Here is a 17,434-nt window from a genome sequence, read left to right as displayed (position 1 = left end):
AAAGTTTGCTGTTGAATCTTGTCAAGGGGGAAATGCCTGGAGCTGATCAATCTGATTGTCAAAGACGAGTCCAGATTCAGCAAGAAACCTGTTCTAAAAAAGTCTCCTAAGAAAGCGAAAAGTTTGAGGTTAGTTTCTGGGCTTTTGGCGCCCCCTCTGGATAAAGAAAAGAATTACATTTTACCAGCAGAAAGGCGATTGTTGACAACTGTAAAAGTTCCAAAAAAGAAACGGGACTATGAAATGTGAGTATCAAACGCACAGAAAGCAAAGCAAACCCATGTAAGGGTGCCTGGCAGGGATCAGACAACATGACAACAATGAGGGTGCTTCTCCCATTTTAAACGATTTCTATCAACAGCTAAGTTTTATTTGCAATAGCTCTGGTACAGATCTGATGATCTGTGACTGAGAGATGATATAGGTATGTGTTTGATATGATTGTGCATCTACAAATGTTGAGGCATTAACGTGTTAATTATGAGAAGAAATAACCACATTGGTATGTTTAAAACTATTTTCTTCGCTATTTTTATTACACGGTAAACTTGTTTAATGATCACGAGCGGGTGTGCTGTGACAAGCTTAAAATCAGGAATAACAGTCTCAATTTTTTCCCTTCCTGTTTGTTTCAGAATTATACCAGCTTTGCAAAACAAATAGATCTTGGATGCCCTATACCAGTTATCGGCCCCTAAAGAACAGGAGATAAAGAGCAAACTGAAAATGAGTTAAACTTTTACTAGCAAGAACCTAAAAGATATTCAAAACATGTAATGAAAACGTAAACATTTACAGCAGGGAAAACAGTCTTTCTGCAAATATAGAGGCAAAGATTTGCATTCTATATCCTGCAAGTAAATCTACGGGAAGAGAGAATTTCTGGGTTTAAATGCTGGGGGAAATGCTATGTATTAGTAAATGTCATGTTTTATTACGTTATTTTGCAACTATTTTAGATATGGTCTTTGCATATTTTGAGACTGTTCTCGCTTAGCAGTTAACAGTTAGTTAGTTAGTTAATTAGTTAGTTAGCTAATTAACTTGAGCCTGTATATCGCTCATGTCTTCATAATTTCATCCTGAAAACAAATCTGTTGTAAAGAACTATCACTCTTTCTAGTACATCTTAACTTTACGAAGCTCAGAAATGCAAATATACCGTTTATATTGTAAGACTGGAGAAACTTCAGTGCCATCGGTTAGCTCTATAAATGCAAGTTACAGCGATGGACGAGAACGGTATATAAAGTTTATCCGTGTATCAAAATGCAGAAAGTAGACACACTTTTACTTAGTGTGTTTCAGACCACGGAATAATTAAGGTTTAATTTTAAGACGACTAGCCCAATTGCACCACACTGACACAGTGTCAATGACTAGAGTCTTCAGACTACAGTCCAAACCAGAAGACCAGCCTCTGAACAAGGTAGCTCAGCAATAAATTGTCACAGAACTTTGCAGAGTTAAGCGAGCTCTACATCTGTGAGTACAGAACTTAAAGCACTGAATTATCAAATAAGCCTGCGCGTGGCTTTAAACCATGCTGGTTTTAATTAAAGAATAGCAGCAGACCAGTGAGCGTAACATCATCCTTGATGACAAATGTATTTTTAAAAACAGCTCGAGGTGTTATAATGAAAAAACAAACAGAGGCGAATCACATCATCTTTTACTTCACAGAAAAAGCTCGAAGTTCTTTGCCACGCCAAAGTAAGTGCAAATTAGGAGCACGCAACCTGTGTGATGCAATTTGACCCCCCTGGAGTATCTTTTATAGAACAGGAGACTGTCCATAGTCCCACTGAAATCAATCAAAAATTGCCGAGACAAATACAAAATAAAGACGAGTTTACTTTTAAGGCACCACAAAAGTTCTGAAGTACAAAGAGTAAACTCAGACACTTCTACTTTTCTGTATTTTTGTCTTCCCCTTCTCTGAGACCTGCGCTCCTTTCTCCCCTCCCTACAAAAACTTGTAGCCAATCATCTGTGTGCCAGCCCCCCAGGGGCAGGGCTGTCATTGGCTGAAAGTTTCTAAGGTGAAATAGAAGAGGAGAGTATTTATTACAGAGACGCGGAGAGAGAGTTGGAGAGCTGAGCTTGAAATTGACTAGGTGAAATTGGGAGCCTTAAACTTTCCAAAAACCAAGGAACTTTTTTTTTCTTCTTCTGAGAGGCAGAGAGAAAGAGGGGACAGAGAGGGGGCTAATAAGACTAACTCCAAACTTTATTTCCCACCCCCTTTTGACTATCCTCAGAGCAGGGTCCATGCACGTCTCTGAGAGCAGATCGCTGCAGCTGCAACTTTGCAGTGGGCTGTGAACAAACTTTTTTTTTCCCTCCTGCAAGCTGCTGTTCACCAGCCAAAACTTTGTTTCTTTTGCAAACTTTTTGCTGCCTTCCTTCCCACCCCACTCCCGCCTCCATCTCTTCCTTGCTTCCTCCACCACAAACCCAGCTGGTTTTAAAGAGGCGTTGCCACTTTATAATTATTATTTTTAATCCCTCCCCCCCTCCTCTCCCCCACCCCTTGATTTTCATCCCACTGTTTTCCCCCTCTGCCGCTTTCTCGCATGAATCTCCTAGACCCCTTCATGAAAATGACAGAAGAGCAGGACAAATGCATCTCTGGCGCCCCTAGCCCCACCATGTCGGACGACTCCGCGGGGTCCCCCTGCCCTTCTGGTTCCGGCTCGGACACTGAGAACACCAGACCCCAAGAAAACACTTTCCCCAAGGGCGATCCGGATCTGAAGAAAGAGAGCGACGAGGACAAATTCCCGGTGTGCATCCGAGAGGCGGTCAGCCAAGTCCTGAAGGGCTACGACTGGACCCTGGTGCCCATGCCGGTCCGTGTGAACGGATCCAGCAAAAACAAGCCCCACGTGAAGAGACCCATGAACGCCTTCATGGTGTGGGCACAGGCGGCCCGGAGGAAGCTGGCGGACCAGTATCCGCATCTGCACAACGCAGAGCTCAGCAAAACGCTGGGCAAACTCTGGAGGTGAGTGAGGCGGGGGAACGTGTTTAAAGGGCCTTGGTTTGCAAAGCAGGGAGAAGTTTGGACCAGGCAGGAGAGCGTGTGGTTTCGATTCTGGGAAGCTGGCTGCTGCTGCTGGCAAACTCGTGTGCATGGGGAAAGGCAGCTAAGCTAGCGCTGGGGCAAAAGCTGGGGCAGGCGGGTACGTGGGCTTGGCCTCCTCGACTTTCAAGTGGCTTTTCTGCCCTGCACGGGCTAAGGAGGAGGGGCGGTGGGGCTCTGGTCCGGGAGAGGTTTGCGGAAAGATGGTGAGCAGAGCCCTTTGATCCCCTGGCAGGCTTTGGAAAGTGGCTGGTGCTAACAAGGAGGGCGCTCTGGAACGTGTGTGTGTAAAACCGGACTTCATCCGCATTGCATCAGATTTGCACAAACGAAGAAATGATCATGGGGGAGAGGGGAGAGAGAAAGTTGGCAAAGTTGTGCCAAGCTACGGGTGGGTGGTTCTGGAGAAAGGTGCATGGCCCGATTTCTTCGGCATTGAAAGAGAAGAAAGGGAGGGGGAAGGAGAAAGAAAGTGAGTCACCTGGCCGGGGCTTATTCTGTGACTGCAGGAGAAAAAACAAAACAAAACAAAACAAAAGTTAAATTCGCAGCAGAAGGGGAAAGTTCTGAGCGAATCTGGACCTCCAGAGGTGGTGCCCGGAGCCATCCAGGGCATTAGTCATCTAATCTTTTTATTGAATCAGTGTGTGCACGCACTCCTCTTCCAGAGGGGGAGAAAAGTCACTGCCTAGTTTTGTTGTGTCTTGTTTGGCCACCAAAACAGTCTGCCATTTCATGGGGGCGGGGGGTTAGAGGGCGCCACCAGCCAGCAAGAGATTCTGAAGCAATGGCAAGAGGCAGGCCGTAGAGGAAGGGGTACCTACGGGGGGTCCTTTCCTTGCAATTCAGAGAGATGCCAAGCTGGAGCAGGGGAGGTGTGCTGGTCATGCAGGATGGAGTGTGCAGAAGGGAGGCTGGGGGTGCAGATTATTGGGTGGGGGGGAGCAATCTGCACTGCAGCCTGGCCGCAGTAGTGTGTGCGGACATCTGTAGCACCCTAGGGGTGCAGAGCTCTTTATGGCAGGTCAAGACAGGGGGCCCCTTGGGGCCTGCCCTCTAGGCAGCACGACACGCTGTAAACTGTCCTTGCTGTTGGAGAAGCAACTAACCCCCAGCTCCCCTGTGTCTTGCCCAGGTTGCTGAATGAAAGCGAGAAGCGCCCTTTCGTGGAGGAGGCCGAGAGGCTGCGGGTCCAGCACAAGAAGGACCATCCCGACTACAAGTACCAGCCCCGGAGGAGAAAGTCAGTGAAGAACGGGCAGGCGGAGCAGGAGGAGGGCTCCGAGCAAACACACATCTCCCCCAATGCCATTTTCAAGGCCCTGCAGGCGGATTCTCCTCAGTCTTCCTCCAGCATGAGTGAGGTTCACTCTCCTGGAGAGCACTCTGGTAAATATGCAGCCTGATACAGACACACACACACACGCTCCTGGGCCCAACACACTGGGCTAGGCAGCTAAGGAGAGACACAGCCGTCTGTATGTTACGGAGGTACTGTCAGTGACTCCATAGCTCACGCTGTGTTCTGAACCAGGCTCCAAATGCAATCTGCTTAAAGACAGAATGACAGACAAACAGTAGATACGGCTCGCGAGAGCTGGATCCAGCATCAGATACTCACACAAACACGCTTACTAGGCTTCAGACTTTTTCACCAACTTTTCTCCTTGCAACAAAGTTTCAATCGACGTTTTCCAGCTTTTTAATTCAGAAATTAAATTAAAAACCACCTTGAGCTGCAGGCCATCTCAAAAGCCCCATATTTTATCTGGTGCTACATATTTGCACAGATACAGATCACACTCGTGTTACGAACCTGGAAACGTTCGTGTTACCCTTCGCAACCGACTTCAGGGGCAAAGCGGTGATATCTGCCAGGGCCCCAAAGATCTTGAGTTAACCATTAACTGCGGTATCACCCTTATACAACTGCCTCCTGCTTATAAAAAAACAGCTCACTTTAGATTTCAGGGCCTTATGGCTGTCTTTGTGTGCCATATCAGCTAAAGAGACAGACAGCTCACTTAAAACAAGGGAAGCAGCCAACTCACGACTGCATGTGCTATTTCTTTTCCTCTCCAGGGCAGTCCCAGGGGCCCCCGACTCCTCCTACTACACCCAAAACAGATGTCCAGCCTGGGAAGCAAGACCTGAAGCGAGAAGGGCGCCCTTTGCAGGAAGGAGGAAGACAACCGCCCCACATTGACTTCCGGGATGTGGACATTGGGGAACTCAGCAGCGACGTCATCTCCAACATAGAGACCTTTGACGTAAATGAGTTTGACCAGTACCTCCCACCCAACGGTCACCCGGGAGTCCCGGCCACCCACGGCCAACCCGGTCAAGTCACCTACAGCGGCAGCTATGGGATCAGCAGCACGCCTGCCACTCAAGCTGGAGCCGGGCACGTTTGGATGTCCAAGCAACAGCCACAGCCACAGCAGCCGCCGCCCCAGGCCCAGCCGCAGCATGCGATGACCACCCTGAGCAGCGAACAGGGCCAGTCCCAGCAGAGGACACACATCAAGACAGAGCAGCTCAGTCCCAGCCATTACAGCGAGCAACAGCAGCACTCCCCACAGCAGCTCAATTATAGCTCCTTCAACCTTCAGCACTACAGTTCCTCCTACCCGACCATCACCCGCTCGCAGTATGACTACACAGACCACCAGAGTTCCAACTCCTACTACAGCCATGCGGCCAGCCAGAGCACCAGCCTCTACTCCACCTTCACGTACATGAACCCCACCCAAAGGCCCATGTACACGCCCATTGCAGACACTACCGGAGTCCCTTCCATTCCCCAGACCCACAGCCCGCAGCACTGGGAACAGCCTGTCTACACACAGCTTACGAGGCCCTAAGGGCGACAACAGCAACAACAACAAGGAGAGAGAAAAAAGAACGGTCTCCAACTTTTTTTTTTTTTTTTTTTTTAATAAAGACACTAACGCTAAAGATGATGAAAAAAGAGAACACATCGGGCCTTCTGCACTACAGCACCCTTCAGGAAGTGGCCAGACCACTCTGCTGAGAACCAGCAAAACTCGGTACAGACATTCCAAGGACTGGACTTTAACCTTGATTCCGGGGCGAGAGATGAGCTTTCTCACCAGCCAACTCGTCTGCCTGTGTTTGGACTTTTGTAATTATTTTTTAGCAGTAATTGAAAGAAGAAAAAAAAAAGGAAAAAAAATACCCAGAGTCCTCTGTGAGGAATATTCTCTATTTTAAATATTTTTAGTATGTACTGTGTATGATTCGTTACCAATTTGAGGGGATTTATATATATTTTTTAGAGATTTTTTTTTAAATGCTCTTATTTTTTCCAACAGCTAAAACGACACTTAGTGGAGCAGTCCTAGCTTTTCTTGCAGTCAGAGGTATTTTTGTATAGATAAAAGTCTTTTCTTTAAAGAAAAACAAAATAAAACAGTGTGCATTAATTAGGAACAAAAACTGTTAAACAGGGATTGGCATCAGGCTAAGCTTTGGTCAGCTGTGCAACCTAGGAGACGCAAGGGGTTAAAAACAAAAGAGGCTTTATTTTTCTAACTTGGAAGTAGCGAGAGAGCCAGGAGGAGAATTTGTTAGTTTTATTTTTTAAAGACCTTGAGCCTTAAAGCAGCGCTGTTGAAAAGCCTTAAAAGCAGTCCTGTAATATTTTTTTTCCCCCCTCGAGATTCTTATACGACTGCCCTCCAGTGCAAGGAGAAAGACAGAGCCCAGAAGGGAGGCAGATCCGATTTCTGGGAAAACTTACGTCTGACTCTTTTACCAACAATCAGCAGCAGATTATGATGCCACAACCAGCATCACCCTCCTCAGCTTCCTGCTTTGGACACCATGTGCATGACAGATGCTGGAAGCCTCCCATCACCTCCCCAGCCCTTTAAAGAGCCTTGAGTGCAAACATTTAGGGCCTGATCCAAAGCCCGTTGAAGACCCCTATTGGCTTCAGTGGGCTTTGGATTAAACCCGCAGGGCACATTGGAAACATCAGATACATTTTAAATTATTTATTTTGTGAGAAAAGCCAGTTTAATCAAGATTTTCTTTTTAAAATCTCCCTTCCATTTTTTAAACTCCTTTAAAAGCGATTAGATTTGTTGGAGTCTTATTTGGAGGGTATGATGCCTGTTAAATTATGGTCTAAACTGTAACCAGTTCTTTATTTATCTCTAATTCCTTTTTATTATTATTATTATTATTCTTTGGAATCTGTGTCCTAGGTTTGTACAAATGTGTCCTCTTCCTTTTTTTCTTTTGTTTTAAGGATAAACTGGAATTTTGTTTTGTACAAACTAGAGATTGCAAATGTAGTGTATCACTGAATCATTTGCCTTGTTTTCTGCCTCAGCTCTTTTGGACACACAAACGTGTGTGTATGTGAGACACAAGACACCATTGACAAAATGTGTGTGTGTCATCTTGCTAACCTTCCACCCCTTGATGTTGTTTTGAGGTGGGGAAGCTGTGGCTAAACAGTTAAGAATTGCTTTTTAAAAAAGACAGCAAACTTTTTTTTATTTAAAAAAATGATATATTTGTTAACAGTCGTGGGAGTTTTTTGTTTTGGGGGTATTTTTTTAGGGATTCAGTAGAAAAAATCTTAAAGCACTCATAATATGGCATCTTTCTATTTCTGTATAAAAGCAGATCTTTTTAAAGTATTTCTGTAACTTAAAAGACCTGTCATTTAAATCATATTTTGTCTTTAGGTAAGTTTGTTTTATTTTGTTTTGTTTGCAAGACCATTTGTTCTCTTTGTGAAACTTACCATTTTTGTATATTATTGTTTGCAATAAATATACATTGTATTAAAAATTTTAAAAAGGAACTGTGTATATTTTATTAAGTGCATCCACTTAAGAACAGTGGGATGTTAAAGCTACAGAGGGTTTTTTATATCGTGACTTGTATACTTTTGTCTCTTGTTTTGATTAACTGTAATCACTATATGGTTTTGGGACCTGAGCCTGCTTAATTGGGCCCAGTCCTGAAATGGTTCTTTATACAAAACTCTCATTGAAGTCAAACAATTGTGTCAATTTCCTCCTGCTACAGTGATAGCCCCATATGGTCAGCGTTAATCCCATGGCAGGATAGGTCATTTAAATAGAAGGCTACCTGGTTCCTACTACCTCTCAGGAAAGCTAGTGTGAAAAACCTTCAAAAGCTGGATTCATATTAATGTGTTACAGTAACATATTACAGTTGGTAAGATACACCTACATGCTGTGTAAAGACCTGTACACATGGAATCATACACAAGTTTGTGGTCTCATCCCAGTTCCTGGTGGCCAAGTGTTTATCTCACACACACCACAGTCACATCGGAGGCTAATTGTTAACAGAGTGGATGAAGAGGACCAAAGGGGGAAATGGAGCTAGAATTCCCTTCTGATCCTCTAGGAGGCAACCCTCTCAGCTCAAGAGGAGGCATACTTAAATGAATCACGAGTGGGGCTGACAGGAGATTGGGATTTGCATTGCTGCTGCTTATTTCTCTGCCTGTTAGAAAGATGAATGGAGGACTTGCCGCAGAGTTGCCAGACGGCCTAAATGCACAAAAAACCAAAGGCTGAGCTTGGTTTTATTTTTTGGGTGAGGGCAAAGGGGAAAAGTAGAAAACAAGAATGAAAAAAGAAGGAACTGTCAAAGAAAACCGGAGACCAATTAATCCCTGGCATAATTCCAGGGAAGTGAAAGTGATTAAGAGAAGAACCCAACTGACTTGTCCCATCTGAAAATGAAGCATAGTAACCTGAAAGGTGACAATGCGCTTCCCATCTCTACCCCCAGGATGGAGCTGGGCCTGATTTGCTGTGCTCCGTCCATGCCTGCATTTCAGTTTTAACCAATTCATATCACAGCAGGGGCGTGGGGGAGGTAAGGAGATCAGACTCTGTTAGGTTTGGCATGAATCATTCAGGGAGTTTCCAAGCTCATATGGACTTTCAGGTCATTTTCACTAAACAAATGATATCATCCCCTTCCCTGTGCAGCAGAACAGAACAGGTATCAGCCTCTGATGATGTCACTTTTCCTCCGAGCCGGGGGAATGCTGGGATTTTTAAAAGGACACGTAGTCACAATTGTTTATTATATTTACTCTGAGACTTCAGGCTTCCTGCCGAACTGCTAGCAAGAATTTTAACCCCCTGCCCTCCCAGGAGCTGCGCTTCCATCAGGTTCATTTACTGCCTCCCAGGCAGCTCACATGCCATTTGAAGGGGGTTAAGAGAAGGGGATAGAGGCTCTCAAGAGAATACCAAGCAAGGGATACGCTTGCTTTTTCCATTCCCTCTGGCACCAGCAAGGGCTGGTTTCCCTCCACTCCTGATCCTGCAAATACTCACTCACCCAAGTAGCCTCACTGATATCAGTGAAAATACTCATGTGTGCAAGAGCTACTTGCACAAGTAAGAATTTTGCAGGATCAGGGCCCTAGTCTTTCAGGGGTTTATAACCCCAAATTAGGCCCCTGGGAGTTTTCCTATTGACTTCAATGGGAGTAGGAACAAGCCCATAAACCTTATTTCTGAGCTGGAACCTGGCAAGGGTCTCACCCCTTTTGCATGATTCATGTCCATCAGCAGGACTGTGCCTTCACGTACGTGTCCGTGTATCTATATTGCTATGTCTGTACCTAAGTGTTCTTATTCAGCACTCTATAATTAAAAATACCTTTACTGCCCATAAAAGTGAGATGCTGACATCGCCAAGTGGAGCCAAGCTACCCGTGGGCAGCTGCATAAACCCTCATGAGCAATGCCAACAGGCACCGCAGTCCAGGTCTGAAACACCTTCCGGGCCACCCTATCTAACCGCGCTGTTAGTGAATCTCAGCGCCGCCTGCTAGCCCAGATCCGCATAGTCACTGAGCTCCGCCAATGCACCTTCACCTGATTTGCAGCTCCTTCTGCTATTCCAGTGGTGGGACCCTATACAGCGCTCAAGCCTGATCGACAGCCCCCATTATTATTCTAGGGCTACATTTGCCGTACATAGCTGTGCAAATGCACCTTAAACCTGACCTGCAGCCTGCCCGCCCCCACTGCTATTCCAGGCTTAGGTTCTCCACGCACAGCACATCTGTCCTGCAGCACCTGTTGCTGTTCCCTGCTGCGGCTGAGCTAACCCTCTCAGAGTTTCTGTCTGGTGGTTTTGAGACACTGAGAAATGTGTACTCATGGCTGGAGCTCGATTTCATTACAGAGGTTAAAGGTTATTGCATGAACTCGTTGTGTTACTTCCCTCTTTTTGAAATGGCCCAGTCATCCACCTAAGAACACCAGCTGCTGCGCATCCATAGGAACTAGCCCCAGAGTCTGTTTCGAAGGAGCAGGGTGATCACAGAGACAGCCTCATGCTGGGAATGGACACACATTCCACTACTCCTTAAGGGCTCCTCCGGAGCTGCCGTCACTTACTGACCACAACACCTGTTCTGCAGTGTCCTTTAGCTACATATTTGCCTGACAGGCTGCAACAGTCTCCATACCTCCCTGCTGGCTGCTGTGCAGGAGGCAATCACTCCTAGACTAGCGGCACAATGTGGGGAGTTAAAGCTGGCTGCTCGGCCTTGGCATTTCCAAACGGTTAGTGCCTATTAACAATCACATTTCTGCCTGACCATTTCTTAGCTACCGAATGGTTGGTCTTGAAGGCAGTAGACTGGGCGCCATGAGATCTGGATTCAACTCCCCGCTCTGCTACAGACTCACTATGTGACCTTAGGCAAGTCATTTATTCTCTCCACACCACAGTTCCCCATCTGTAAAATAGCATTTGTCAACCAGCTCTGTCACTTAGTTATTAATATTTACTGTATTTGTACGGCAGTAGCACCTAGGATCTCCAATCACAGGCCAGCACCCTATTGTGCCAGGAGCTGTACACACACAGAACTAAAAGACTGTCCCTGGCCCACACAGCCAACAACCTAAGTAAACTGCTTAGTCAGTTTCCTTCTACGACTTGTGTCTTGTGGGTGTTTTGCCCAGTAATGAAAAAGGGAAAACATTCCAAACCAGAAAGAAAAGGAGTACTAGTGGCACCTTAGAGACTAACCAATTTATTAGAGCATAAGCTTTTCGATTTTCCACTGAATGCATCCGATGAAGTGAGCTGTAGCTCACGAAAGCTTATGCTCTAATAAATTGGTTAGTCTCTAAAATGCCACTAGCCCTCCTTTTCTTTTTGCAAATCCAGACTAACACGGCTGCTACTCTGAAACATTCCAAACCAGGAAAATGTTTCAGGGGGTTGTTTATTTAATTTCCTGATCTGATTCACCTCATTCCAAGAACATACTTATAGGCAGTTCTAAAAGGATCGCATAGCAGTTCTGCAGCCTATACACTCAGGTCTAGATCTTCAAAGGCATTTAGGCTCCTAACTTCCTTTGAAATCAGTGGTTTCCTGGCATCACGTATGATTAGGACTAACCAAAAGAGCTGTAATGAATAACCAATAAGGAATGCCACTGTGCAGCTTTGCATCCGAAAAGGGTGGGGCAGGGGGAGTCTGGTCCCTCAGAAGATGTTTGCCTTTGCTGCTGCTGTTTTATTTTTTCAGTTATGTTTTTCTTCCATTTTCTTAGTGGGAAGAAAAGGTTCCTTCCAAAGTGGGGACATGCGGGAAGAGAATAGAGATGGCCACCGCGCCCATGCTTGCTGCCCCCCTTGTCTAGAAAAGTCAAGTCATATTCCACAGCTGGCATTTGAGGAGATTGTAACACATATGTCCTCCCACATTACAGAAATAGCCCAGTCCGACCACAGAGAAATCTTGCGTAGAGCTGTGCGAATAAGGCATTATTTGATTCGCTGGCAAGTCTGAAAACAATAAAATATCCATTTCAGACAGAACCACAACATATAATTTTTCAAAATTTTTGGTGAAGCAAAGAGTTAAAAATAAATGTGCTGGGGGGTTGAGCTTTATGTTTCATTAGATAGCAACCTTTAAAAACACTTTTTGTTTTGCATTTTCCTTCTTTTTAAAAAAAATAAAAACAAGAAGTCATTTCAACCCTTCACAAAATGTTTAAAAATCAAAACATTTAGATTTTTTCCCAACTTTTTTTTCAACTGAAACAATTGGGTGAAACTGCCATGAAGTTGCAGAATGTTTTGTCATCCTTTGTTGCCAGAAAGAAAGTTTTGGCCCAGTTCTAGCTATGCTTCACCCTGGCTAAGAGGTGCTGTGAGTTCTAGGCCATTTGTTTCCACCTCTGGAGACCCGGGGTGGACTTTGGTCAGAAATGAAAAATGCCTCCAGCAGTATCTTTCCAGTCCTGCTGTTTGTTGTACCCATCACAGAATAAACTCACCCAATGAGCAGCCCCTGCTCCATAGTGCTGCAGGGTAAGTGGCTGCTGAGTGTGTGTGGGATGTGGGGAGAGAAGGGGAGACTTGGGAGCTGGGAAAGCAGGGGAACATCTGTAATGCCGCAGGGGAGGTCTAAGTTAGAAAACAGAGCATAGGAGGGGTGAGAACCTCGCAGCCTGGGGTCTAGGGGAGCTGCTGTAATGCTGCAGGGCAGGTTGGAGCCAAAGAGCAGAGAACAGAGCAGAGTGCAGGGACAGCTGGGACAAGGGGGAACGCCCGCAATGCTGTAGGGCAGGTTTGAGAACAGGCAGAGTGTGGTGGGGACTGCAAGGGAGGGAACTACCTGTAAAGTTACAAGGCAGGGCTGAGCTGGGGGGTGGGGGAGTGGGAATGAAGGGGGTAGAACAGTCTGATCGACCCCAGCTGCTTTGCTGTCACCTTTTCTCTTCACTGGACCCCACTGCCTTATCTTTAGCCTGAGTGCGGTTTTTTCCCTTATTCCAGGAAAACAATAAGAAACTTCCAAAAAGGGCAGGAGCGGGAGATAGGAAAAGAAGCCCAGCTCCTGGGACGTCCTACCGGATCAGTCACATCCCTGCTCTAGAGCCATTGTTGAATACACATTCTTATTAACATCTAATACACGCTGATGGATCAGGAGTGAGGGGCAGAAGGGAGAGAAAACCTTATTATGTGTACGTACAGCACCTTCCACAATGGGGCCCCCCATCTCAGTAGCACCTAGTGGCCTCAGGTGTCATACAAATAATTGATCATAAGGCGCATAGAGAGATGTATTTACTTGGATCAGTGGTTCTCAACCTCTTTACCGTTGTGGGCCACACATGCAGTTCTCTATGTGTTGTGTGGGCCGCATCCACACAATATATATACTACCTGTGTGGCCCTGAGGATGTCACATGGGCTGCAGCTGTGTGCTGATTGGGCCTCGGGTTGAGAGCCACCGACTTAAACAGTCAGCTCTTTGGTGCAGGCACCATCTCTTTGTTATTTGTTTGTCCAAGGACCAGCATGATGGGCCCTGATCTGTGACTGGGGCCCTACATGCTTCCATAATACAAATTATTAATACCTAATAATAAATAATAATAATAATGAATAACACTCTGGGCATTACTCAAGTGAACCCTGTTTAGGGTTATACCTTGCAGGCAAAACTCTATTGACTTCAGTAGGGGATGGGCCTTCATGAACAATATTGGGTCAGAGCCATTTAGCAAACACAGTTATGGTGAAACTCCATTTTTGGTGCAGAAGAATGAAAGCCTGGTGCAGTTTTAATGCACTGAAAGAGGCAGCTTCTGATTATAGCAAAAGGCTTGGGTTATAGCAAAGCCATTTAAAAAAAAACCCGACTTCCCCGTAAAAAGGGTTTGTGTTTTTTAAAGTTTCAATAAAAACCTTTTGAACTACGAAATAACAGTCAGCTTTGCAGCTCAGCGAAGGGCTGGGAAACAAGTTTCCAAATGCATATTTTTAATTAATGACCTGCCTAGGAGCTGCTCTCAATTTTCAGTGACTAAAAAGCCATTCAGGATTTTTTCCCCTCCCTAAATCTGATTATTTGTGGAGAGTATTTATAGAGAGCCTTTGTGGATTTTTATCTCCATCACATGCATTTTCCATTTTAAAAAGAAAGAAAAAAAGAGAGAGAGAGAAAAAAAGAACTACCAACTGTAGCGTTTACTTTTAACCTTTTGCGGGGTAGAGTGATCATTTGTTTACCATTTTTCCCTGTCTCATATTGGGAATACAGGGCCTGATCTTGCAGGTAGTCCTTCGCACGATGGGGTCCATCTGTGTGGATCTGTCTGCAAGATCTGGCTGGTCCCAAAATATTACAAGAGCCTCATTTTGGTATTTCAATAGGTGTTCCACTGCTGGGTCCAATGGGAATGGGAGGTGCAGAAAAGATTAACACAGGAGAGGATAAGTGGTCTTGTAACTAAAGGTACATCTACATTGCAAAGAAATAACCCTTGGTGTCATGTCTCAGAGCCTGGGTCAGCTGACTCAGGATTCACGGGGCACGGGTGTGGGGTTAAAAATAGCAATGTTAATATTCAGGCTCGGAATCAGGGACTCCAGGCTGAGCCCGAATGTGTACACTGCTATTTTTAGCTCTGCAGTCCAAGCCCCACAAGCCCGAGACAATTGACCCAAGGTCAGAGTCGGCACCAAGGGTTTTTCTTTGTAGTGTAGACATACTCACAGGCCCTAGCCGAGGACTTGGGAAGTCTGGGTTCAATTCCTGGCTCTGCCAAGGACTCTCTGTATGGCCTGGGCAAAGACATCTCTGTGTCTCAGTTATCCACCTTTAAGATGAGGATACTAATCTTTTGCCCATCTTGCCTGTTCAGATTGTAAGCTTTTCAGGACAGGGAATGTCTCTCACTATGAATTTGTACAGCTCCTAACACAACAGAGCCCCACTTCCGTTGGGGCTGCCATTATACCGTTGCCCTATCTTCTGACACCAAAGTCCTATCCCGACACCAGCATTACTCCTCCATAGAGCAGCAGCAGATGTTCAGGGCTTTGCAGATTGCCTTCCTAGTGGAGGAGAAATCAGTCTTGGTATATTCTAAGCGTAACTTATTTTATTTACAGCTAAACACCAGTCCTGGAACAGAGATGGTCAAAAACAGCTAGCAGAAAAATCCCTTCTTTCAGGAATCTCAGCCCAACAGCAACATCAGTGTTTAAATCAGGGATGATTTAATTGGAGATGGGTCCTGCTTTTGAGCAGGGGGTTGGACTAGATGACCTCCTGAGGTCCCTTCCAACCCTGATATTCTACGATTCTATGATCCTGTTTCCAAGGAGAAACACTGCATCAGAAATTTACTCCAATCCATCAGAGACCAAAGCAGAGAGCAAGTTCTCCTGTTGCTCTCACAGCTCCCTGTGTCCAGAATATTGCAGACCAAAACTACCACCACCCCACAGCACGTCTTCCCAAAACTGAACATTTGCTTGCACGCTACTCAAAAGCACTTGTAAGACTACATGTAATGAAATCACCTGATGATGCCTGCTATAACAATACAAAATAAATAGCAACTATGGCACCAACTCCCAGTACAGAACCGAATTCTTGGTGCTCAGTTTATCCCTTCGGCTCACAGACAGTGAGAAAGGATCACTTACATTCAGGAGTTTCACTAGGTTTGCTTCACACCTTTGTGTAATGGGATATTAAGCCCAACATAAAGGGAATTCCTTAGGTTATCCAGGACAAAGTTTTGACTCAGGCACCCAGGACACAGACAGACTGAGCAACAAGAGGCCATTTTTACATAGTAACACACAGAGAATATAGTTAAAGGTGCAAATCATAAATTTTAGGGCAAGAGAGGACGACTGTGCGCACCCTACTCTGACCTCCTGCATAACACAAGCCAGAGAATTTCACCCACTGATGCAGCTAAAGGAACTATTCTTTTCTGCTGTGCAGGTGAACATTACTGAGCCCAAATACCTGCGGTTAACTATTGTCTCTCTTTCAGAAAGACGTCCAATCTTGTTTTAAAGACTCCAGGTGATGAGGAATTTGCCACCTCCCTTGGTTAACTTGGTTAACAACCCTCACTGTTCGCATTTTTCATCTTATTTCCAATTTGAATTTCTCTAGCTTCAACTTCTAGCCACTGGATCTGGTTATACCTTCATCTGCTGGATTAGAGACCCTCCCTCAAATCAGATACTTCAGCCTAAACACCTCCACCAGAAGAAGATATCTCACTATAGAACATGAAAAAGAATTCATAGATAAGGTTGAGAAGCTCCAACCAAATTCACTCCATCGTGGTCTGATATTTCAGCCCACGTGGTTACATATCACACATGGATCTCAGATCCCCTCTACATCCTGGCCACAGCAAGATGAATTAGAGGGCAAAAGGGAAAGTTTTAAATTGGACTTTCTTCCCCCAGTGTGGGCATTAATTACACAGAGCTGTCTGGGCACAAACCAACTATCACCAAGGAACGTCTCACTCCATAAATTTTAAGCTACTAATAAGAAGACTGGACAGCAGTTTTTAGGCTTCAGTAGATAGTTTACAATTAACCTACTCCTGTCAGCTGGAAAATCAACTTACATGTGATTCCAGTTCACGTCTGAATCACTTTGAGTTAGAAATTTCCTTTGAAACCAAGTAGACTCACATTAGGTTTCTATTTAGAGATGGGCCCAAGATGCAAAACTCAGAACCAGATCCTGCTCTGAACTTCCCGGACATTTGAGTTGTTTGCATACAGGGTTTTGGTGTGGCTTATTATAGGAATAAAGGCCACCAGGGGGGTTTGGATATAAACTTCCTCAAAGGTCAGGGCTGTTTTGCCCAGGGGGTTGATTCGTCCCCATCTCGACTGAGTTTATCATCTGCTCCTAGGCTTCCTCTTTTGGAGTTAGCAGGGGCCTCAATCACAGCTAAGACAACAGGAGAGAACAGCTGCATCTGGACGTTCTAAAGCCAAAAAGCGTGAGCTGTTCACAAGCCTCACTCAGTGAAACTAACCTCCATGCAGCTTATAGATGTGCACCGTAAGGGGCACCTGGCCAGTAAGTCATAAGACTTTTTTTACATACCTTCCTTGGATTGCTTTTTAGAAGGGAGAAGGACCTGCCTCCTGAAGAGTCTGTCCAGCCATCCAACAGCCAGCTGGATGCCCTCGGTCGTCTTTCAGATAGCTCTGGTAGAGCCCTACGTACAAAACCAAAACAATCAAACCTCAGCAGTTGTCACTAGCATCCAACAATGCTCTGAAGACAAATGTGCAGCCATGTTTATCTACCGCTCAAAACCATTACAGCAGAAAGGTTGGTCACTGCTCAACATTGGGTGTGGGAGGGGGATTGCACATTTCAGAACCAAGGTGCAGCAGCTGAGCTACGAAAGTAAGCCCAGGAATGGAATAGCAGGGAGGGGCTGCAGTCAGGAGAAGAGTGCATCAGCATAGCTGTGTAAGTGGTGGGCCGGGGATG

General features: G+C 45.4%; 1 protein-coding gene and 1 long non-coding RNA gene across 2 annotated transcripts in view; one reads left to right on the top strand and one right to left on the bottom strand.

The window, feature by feature from the left end:
• The window catches only part of LOC140898376 (uncharacterized), a 60,525-nt gene extending 43,389 nt beyond the window's left edge, over positions 1 to 17,136 (bottom strand). Inside the window, exon 1 of the long non-coding RNA XR_012154973.1 lies at positions 17,039 to 17,136. This is a non-coding gene — a long non-coding RNA (uncharacterized lncRNA). The remainder of the gene's footprint in view (positions 1 to 17,038) is intronic.
• SOX9 (SRY-box transcription factor 9) lies at positions 1,625 to 7,836 on the top strand. Its single transcript, XM_073310724.1, has 3 exons — positions 1,625 to 3,007; positions 4,221 to 4,474; positions 5,168 to 7,836. The coding sequence occupies exons 1-3, from the start codon at positions 2,577 to 2,579 to the stop codon at positions 5,947 to 5,949; spliced, it is 1,467 nt and encodes a 488-aa protein (XP_073166825.1). The 5' UTR covers positions 1,625 to 2,576; the 3' UTR covers positions 5,950 to 7,836.
• Positions 17,137 to 17,434: the final 298 nt, after the last annotated feature.

This window comes from Lepidochelys kempii, chromosome 14, assembly GCF_965140265.1.
Source record: "Lepidochelys kempii isolate rLepKem1 chromosome 14, rLepKem1.hap2, whole genome shotgun sequence".
NCBI lineage: Eukaryota > Metazoa > Chordata > Testudines > Cheloniidae > Lepidochelys > Lepidochelys kempii.
The sequence above is the reverse complement of the archived record's forward strand: the minus strand, read 5'-3'. Positions and strand labels throughout refer to the sequence as shown.

Bases quoted from the DNA above. Each gene is read 5' to 3' on its own strand.
- SOX9 (XM_073310724.1), top strand. From the start codon at position 2,577: ATGAATCTCCTAGACCCCTTCATGAAAATGACAGAAGAGCAGGACAAA. The intron at 3,008-4,220 runs GTGAGTGAGGCG...TGTCTTGCCCAG, and splicing joins ACGCTGGGCAAACTCTGGAG to GTTGCTGAATGAAAGCGAGA. The intron at 4,475-5,167 runs GTAAATATGCAG...TTTCCTCTCCAG, and splicing joins CTCTCCTGGAGAGCACTCTG to GGCAGTCCCAGGGGCCCCCG.